The 7,961-nt window shown below is 44.4% G+C and overlaps 1 protein-coding gene across 1 annotated transcript in view; it reads right to left on the reverse strand.

Moving 5' to 3' along the window:
- Positions 1 to 6,730, reverse strand: part of LOC148039125 (succinate dehydrogenase subunit 7B, mitochondrial-like) — a 47,197-nt gene extending 40,467 nt beyond the window's left edge. Inside the window, exon 1 of the mRNA XM_087675005.1 lies at positions 6,352 to 6,730. Within this exon, the coding sequence (XP_087531131.1) occupies positions 6,352 to 6,492 (141 nt within the window). The 5' untranslated portion in view covers positions 6,493 to 6,730. The remainder of the gene's footprint in view (positions 1 to 6,351) is intronic.
- Between the last annotated feature and the right edge of the window lie 1,231 nt (positions 6,731 to 7,961).

The raw sequence follows: 7,961 nt of genomic DNA on the forward strand, positions 1-7,961 counted from the left end.
ACAGAGACAAGCCTTTTTTAGCACTGTGCTTCATATCACACAAGTTGAAGGCGAGGACTCGGTGGAGAGAATGAGGAGGAAGCTAGAACTAACAACCAAAGCTTTAAGATATGGCCTGCAAGAGCGCACACTTCCACCCATCACGAGCATAACCAAGAAGCAGCACCGTAGCTACTTGCGACAAGCTGGCTTCTCCACCGATGAGCTCAGGGAACTTGAATTCGAGGAACAAGAGCAGCCCCACCCACCCCCAATCCAACTCCCTATGGAACAAGACACCAAGGAAGGGCATGACCTCAGGCAAGCATTTGAAGACGAACTGCAAATCAGAGAGGCCAGTCTACCCTTACCTAATCTACCCCCGGAAGAGCTGGAGGGTACCCAAGTTCCCGAGCGCATTATTGCTGCAAGAAGGAGATGACAACTTGTGGAGCAAGCCCAGTAAAGGGTGCAAGCACGGCCACAGCAGTTTCTTGACAAGCCCATGCCACCACGCGAGGATCACCACCCCGTTAACTGGCCGCAAGAGCTGACTATCTGGCAACAAGAGCTCCAATCCCGACCCTTCGAGTTCTCCTTCCTCTACCCATGGGCCATAAACCGAGTGTTATCCCTGGAAGTAGTGGAAGGGATCATTCGTTTGGGCAATACTCTAGCAAACCAATGGGTCAAGGAGCAGAGCATCATCATCACACAATGGAGGCAGGAGCCCACAAACTACTGGCAGGACAAGGTCTATCAGGTTCCTAAAACCATCCAAGGCTACAAGGCGCAGCCAAAGTGGCAGAGAAGGATTTGGGACACCAATTTTGATGCATGGATGGCCTTCTGCGGCACGCTACAGGAAGAATGGAATGATCCCGCCTACATGCCCTACCCTCGCAAACATGGAGTGGATTACGATAGGGGGGTGCATGGTAGGTATGACTTTTTGAAGATCTACAATGTCAATGTAGCAACTCCCGAGAAATGCATGACCTTTAGAGTAGGAGACTTACGCCTTTCTATTAACCGCTTCCTCGAGGGTTTCTCTTCCTGCCCAAACCCAGCCTTCATAACCACTTATAATTACCTTAGGATCATTAGGTTTCTGCTTAAACAAAAGCCAGTAGGTGAGAAAGCCCACCCCCCCCCCCCACTCTTTTTTGACATTAACCTAGGAATAGATAGTTGCGCTATGACTAGGCTCATGATGAGGGCAACCCTGCTTCCCTCGTTTTGCATAAGGATCCTTAAAGACATGAATGATAGCCACTTTACGAGGTGCAACCACCCTTTTTTGTCAACCACACCTCTCAATGCAAGGGCTAACATCCAGAAATACCTGCAAAGCCGCACCTTCTTGACTAAATCCCTAAGACTATCTCGCGACTCGTTCGAGGAAGATCAGGGTAGAGTCTGAGAGCACCCCTGGTATCCACCACCCACAAAAAAAAGGCACTTTATACGCCACAAATCACTGCACCTAGAGTCTTCTTACCTAGCCCCATCCCCCACTACACATGCTTAGGGCACAATAAGGGTAGGACAGACCTAGGGAGGTACCACTCACCTATGGTTAGACCTATCACCCTAAGCTCCACGCATTGCACCCTCCGTCTACAGCAATTGGGTCCTCAAGTGTGGGACACTACCAAGGGCTTGCCCACGGTAGACCCATCTCCCAATTCCACAAGCATCTACACCACGCACTCCACGGTCAAGCAAACACACCCCAGGTAGTGCACATTTTATTTCCAGTACACGTGAAGGCCCCGCCACAAGCTTCAGGGACCTCATCATCCATGTAATGCACTTCCAAGTAAAGCATAACCAAACAAAAAGCAAACGCAACAGCCACAATCAAAAAGTGAATATCGAAGCTCCTTTGGAACAATGCAAACGAACTTAACCATGAAGGGCCACATGACGGATCCGGCTAACACCATCTTAAATTTCAAAGAAAGATCTGTCCACCTGCCATCCTCCAAGCATGGATCCATCTAACACCATTTTGAATTTCAACGATGGACCCGCACCTCACCATCCCTCCAATACCAGGGCTCATCCCACCCTCAAGAGCCTTCCAATTCCAAACATCCCTCCAACACACTCTCAACACGGTATGTCCACAGCCTCAAGAAGTCCCCTGGCCACCAAGCACCACCGTCCCTCTCACCACCAGCAAGTGCCATGGGACTGGCACTCATCTAGGAAGGGGGTAATGTTAACCCTCAAATGAACAAGATGGAACATTGGGAAACTCTAAAGCAGAGGACAAGGCCAAGGCAAAAGTGAAACGGAAGACGAAAACGCACCAAGAAAAATATGAAAACACAAAAAGTGCAGAAAAGTCCTAAATCAAGGAGAAAGGCACACAAGAAAAAGCGCAAGTCAATACTTTTGTAAAAAAGCGCAAGGCGCACCATGATTTATTTTAAGAGTGCCCGGGCTCCCACCCGTGCAAATTGTAAAGGTAGATGGACGGTAGGAAGAAAGCTAGGAAGATAGGACAATGGAAAAAATGGCCTAGGCTATGACCGGCCATGTAAAAAGAGGATGACCGCCCAAAGGAATTGAGGGCTTTGTATATAAAGTTCAAAAGATGAATGAGAGCTCATTCTTGTGTGTGGCCAAAAGTGGCTCTCTTCTTCTTCTTCTTGCTTGCTTGCTCAAGCTTGTGCTTGAGAGAGGGAGTGTGAGTGTGAGAGCGAGAGACCGTGGTGGAGAAGCTCTCCATCTTCTCCTCTCTTCTTCTCTTCTCTTCTCTTCTCTTCTCTTACTCCTAGCAATGGAGCTTGGAGCGTGGAGCTTAAGAATGGAGCTCGCTTAAAGCTTGCACTTGGATCGTGGAGCTACTGAAGTGCTCGGGAGAGGAGGCAACTCGATCAGGTATGGAGGTAAGCTCACTATACTCGTAGAGATGGATAGCGCGTCGGCTATGTGAGAGGTAGCCATTAGTGCTTGGCTTGAAACGCATGAAACAATAAGCAGTCTGTGGGTCTTGGTGGTTGAGCTTGTGCTCGCCTCTGTAAGAGTCTTGAGGGATGACCTCATCACCACCACTAGAAAGTAGTTGAGAAGGGGCCATTAAGCCCATATCCCGCGTCGTTTTCCACTCATGTTTTTTCCTGGAAGCCGCTAACTCTTTGCAGTCCTTCCATAAATGACCTTTCTTTCCACAATGATAACATTGAGTCTTCGACTTCTTCTTCAAACCCCTCTCTGAAGTTGCAAGAACCTCACTAGAATCTGATAAAAGCCACCCCTATAACCGCAATGATGTCTCATGCTTAAGCAACATCAAGGTCATATGTGTAAAACTGACAGGAGTCGATGATGTTTGTGACCTCAAAACATTCGCCACTCCATCGAACACAGGAGGGAGTTTGAAGAGTACGAGTCCAATAAGATGAGCCTCTAGAAGGGCAAACTACATTTACCGAAGCTATTCCTCAATTTAGGTCACATGAAGTAGAAAAGATTGGATAGTATCTTTGGCCTCAGAGAAAATTTGGAGCTATCCATATAGAGTAATTACCCTCATGGTGGAAGGTGCCACGTACAATAGTTGCAACTTCATCCATACTTCAAAAGATGTCCTGCAAGAGATAACCGCTGATAGGACTTCTTTGGAAATACACCAAAGTAAGGCTGAGTAAACACATGCATCATTCGAATCCCATGTAAGCACCACTTTCTCATGGTTGTCTTCATCAAAATCAACTGGAACAAGAGAAGGCCACTGAGGACGTTCAATAGCTCCGCAAACCACGTCCCATAACTACTGTATAAACCAAGCCTTCATCATAGCACTCCATGTAAGATAATCAGATCCATGTAGCTTATTATCAGTGGATGTGCACGGAGGAGCCATCTGTAGAGGATTTAGAAGAGAAGTAGAGAAAAAAAGGTATTTGGAGAGTGAACACAGTCAAACCACAATCAGCACAAAAGGCAAAAAATGAGAGTTCACATACAATATTCCCCAAAATCTGACCAAAACAAAAAGAAATCTGCTGTGAAAAGTCAAAAAATCAGCCAAAAACTGCCTGAAACAGCAAAAATGGCCTGAAAATGCAATCGCCCAGCCAGGAGGAGATGCAAAAACACCAAAACGCAAGTTGGAACTGATAGCAAGTAGGGGCTGACACAGGCTGAACGGATGCTCACGTCAGCAAAAACGCAAGTAAAACAGGTCGCCTGGTTGGAGCAATAGTCACCTGAACAGCAATGGTCAAAACAATCTTAAAATCAACAGAGAAAATTAACAAGAGCATATATCCTAAAATCTAATACCATGTCAGAAGTGGTGCAACAATGAAAGCATAAAGTGTTGAACACAAGAGAGAAAAGAGAAAAGAAAAGAAAAAGAAAACACAATACAAATGAGAACTCAGATGCATCAAAAAATGGAATCCATATATCACACACGAGACTGTCGCATACAACAGTGAGTCACTGGCTGCGTGGGTACTAGCACCGGCTCCTCCAAGTGGCGAACTAACAGACTAAGGAGGAGCCCAGAATATATAGACATGCACAATGCCATAAAATATGTTAGGTCAACATTGGTAACAATAAATGCTATTAAGCATAAAACGCTACACAATAAAAATACCTAAAATATCTACATAATATGCTCAGCCCACAATGCATGCTCAAACTCACACATGAGCTCACATACTCTGCTAACAGTTACATCATTAGATAAGGTGTTACTGAGCAAAACATAGCTTACAATTATATGACATATCCATATCATCACATACCTCAAGAAGCAATTCAAATATTAGTATGCATCAAAGCCCAATTCACTTGCATATCACACTATGGAGTTCATACTACTCCAAACTTCCTGATATCACCATTAAAGGGGGCATAGGTATCACTAAAAGAGCCATCAAACTTCAAGGGTGCCTAGAACTGCTTTGAGTAGCTACAAGCCTACAAGACTTTAGGACTCTAGAAGCAACCATGAAGGTTTACTAGTGACTAGGAAGAAGAGCCAAATCTCAAAAGCATTAGAGGATGTGCCAATTGTGGATAGCTCCTTGTTTGGTGGGCTTTCAAGCCGCTTATTGGGAGTGCCATGGGATGTAGCTTTTGGTTTTGGCTAAATCCTAACTAAGTACAAGCCATGTAGCTAGGGGCAGCATGAAAGCTGATGAGCCACATATCATCCTATGCTCAGGACCATGCCACAATGTTTTGAGAGCTGAATTGTGCGAGGACAGGCACCAAATAAGGTACAATTCTCAATGTGTATCCCTTTAATGCATCCATTCGTTTGATTGCCATCACCAATATTGGCACCAAGCTTACTTGGGTACTCACATAAGTTATTAATGTTGTATGGCATGATAGCAATATCTAGGGGTTTATGCAAGCTAAATGGTTAAAGGTGCATCCAATGCAACATGAAAGAGGCAGCTGGTTTTCGCTAAGCCATAGGGATATGGACTTATTAGTTTTTCTTAGCCTTGCCCTTGACCATGGTACTACTGCAACCCGATTTTCAAGTATAGCTGCCTTGTAAAGTGGAGATCTAGATAAGGGAATCTGCAAGGTAGGAACATGTAAGTGATTCTAAGATAGCACCTGTGGGAAATTACAGCATGGACATTTCCCATATTAAACAACATGGAGAATTACAAAGCATAGTAGTGTATGGCATGAGGCACCTTTTTGTGCAAAAAATTTAAGCTCACCAAACATCCCATACCATATTGTTAAAGGAATCTATGCTTGGGGAAGGTGAAAATAGAAGGACCCACCTCCCAACATAGAGAGGTGGTCCCTTGGTACACACCATTTCTTGACGATCACATGGGGTGAAATGGCATTGGCACGGTTACAAGGCCAATCACGAGCATATCAACACACAATTATCGAGAAAATCTTTGGGTACGTAATGGAGACCATGGCTCAGCTTTTCTCGCACATACAAATAAACAAATAACCACCTGTCTGAAATCGTCGAAACCTCAATGGTTGAGTGGTGGATGCTCATGCAAATAGCTCTTGCACAATACGTTTAGGAGAGGTAATTGTCAGCAGTTATCTATCCACGCATGTATGAAGACGAACGCCCCATACTCAAGAGGTTTCTTGTTAACGATGCACTCGAAATCTCGTGCACGAGTAGAATGCAGTAGCATAATCTTTGTTTAGCAATGTCCTATGGCGTTGGGCCTACATCAGATTCGTTAACTTACCAGCGATCAAGGTTTATCTCTCATTGTTCCAACTGATCTATGCCTACATCAGATACGTTAACATGCCAGCGATCAAGGCTTATCTTTCATTGTTCCAACTGACAGGGCTGTGAGTAGGAGCAAAAAGCAAATGCAAAGAGACGACAGTGCATACCGCTTTTTCTCGTTCACCAGGCGGGATGGAGATTCCTCGGACAGGCTGGTGGAGCAAGCGGCCTTCGCCTGCGAACCTCGGCGATGGGGGACTACAAAGGCTTCTGCTGCGAAGCATGCTCCTCACCAGATGCTGCGCCATTTCCAAACCCCTCGTCGCGTGCGACAAAACAAAACCAAAGCATACGAATAGAACTCCCTGCTTAAGCCTATACCATCCGACAGAGCAGCCACCGCTCCAAGACAACACTGTCGAATGTTTTTTTCTTCTTTTTCCCCGAAGATCACACGCCCAAACCTCCACAAGCAAAAAAGGGGGGAGGGAGGAAAACACGAAACACAAACGGCACAGCCATCCACCATATTTGGAGGTAAATCGAGGTGGGGGATACCAGATATCACTAATCCAGCCCCCTTACCCTCTTGTTAACATAGAGTGTGTGACTTTGATGAGGTCTTCACTTGAAGCCCTAGGGGCAGCTTAGGAATAACCTACCTGTATGGGGTGCTGTGTGATACCTTTAATCATCATGTGAGAACACATTACAAATAAACACTTTCAAATCTACTTTCTAATACCACCACATCTACTTACATTTTCCAAACCCTATAGGGAGAAAATAAGAATGGGAGGATTGTTGGTCTTTTATTTCCTGTTATGTTATATATTTGTAGCTTAGGGCACCACCACATGAAAGCCATTGCCCCTCCATACATATAATATTCCTCTCAAGCTAAGCACCCTCTTCAAGGTCCTAGAGAAGGTGAAGGGAGCGTCCTAAGCTACAGAAACATGGTGAAGCCATGGAAATGGACTTTCTTAGAGTTGCAAGTGCTTCTCATGTGGATGTGGTCAAAAATGGAGAAGAAATTGTGCATCAAGTAGAGGTTGTTTAATGGAAAGGGAAGAGCTTTCTTGGATAATGGCATTAAACTGTAGTTGTAATGTCTCTCTCTCAAATCAAGCAAATGTGTACTAACATTGCTCTTAGTGTCATATTTTTATATTTCACAGGTTGGCCTCCTTTAGAGGAGAAGTTTAGCCATTGATTTTAGTCACCATTGGTTCCAAGGCCATGTTGTTACAATTTTCTATATTGGAAAAGGTTTCTACTTGTTGACTCTCAATCAAAGAGGGAATTGATAGTCACTTGCAAATTTGGCTTTAAGGGGAGCTTGAGCTCTTTATGCAAAGGATGTCTTACAACATTAATGTCTAGTTTGGACCTCTTTACCAACTGCCTAATCCAACTAGATGGTAGTGAAACAAACATTAGAGTCTTTTATTTTCTGATACTACTTCTGCTTTAGGTGCTCTCAAGATGGAGAGATGAGCTTGTATTCTTTAGGATAGTTGCAATAATGTTGTGCATAAGTGATGGAAGTTTTTGACACTAATCAAAATGGAGTTCATGGTGGACGTTAAGTTCTCACCCTTTCTAGATTCAAGCTTTCTATATAGGGAAGGTGTGGTTTTTGCAAAAGATTATCCTACGAAACTTGAGTTAAATGCAAAGTGGGAAATAAAGGTGATGTAGTTGCATGGGCAAACCTCTAGCATCTAGTTTTACATACGTGTTCGGCAAGATGCAAATAGAAATAAGGCTAATA

This window comes from Lygodium microphyllum, chromosome 3, assembly GCF_053477565.2.
Source record: "Lygodium microphyllum isolate KBCC chromosome 3, Lygodium_microphyllum_v1.1.10, whole genome shotgun sequence".
Lineage (NCBI taxonomy): Eukaryota > Viridiplantae > Streptophyta > Polypodiopsida > Schizaeales > Lygodiaceae > Lygodium > Lygodium microphyllum.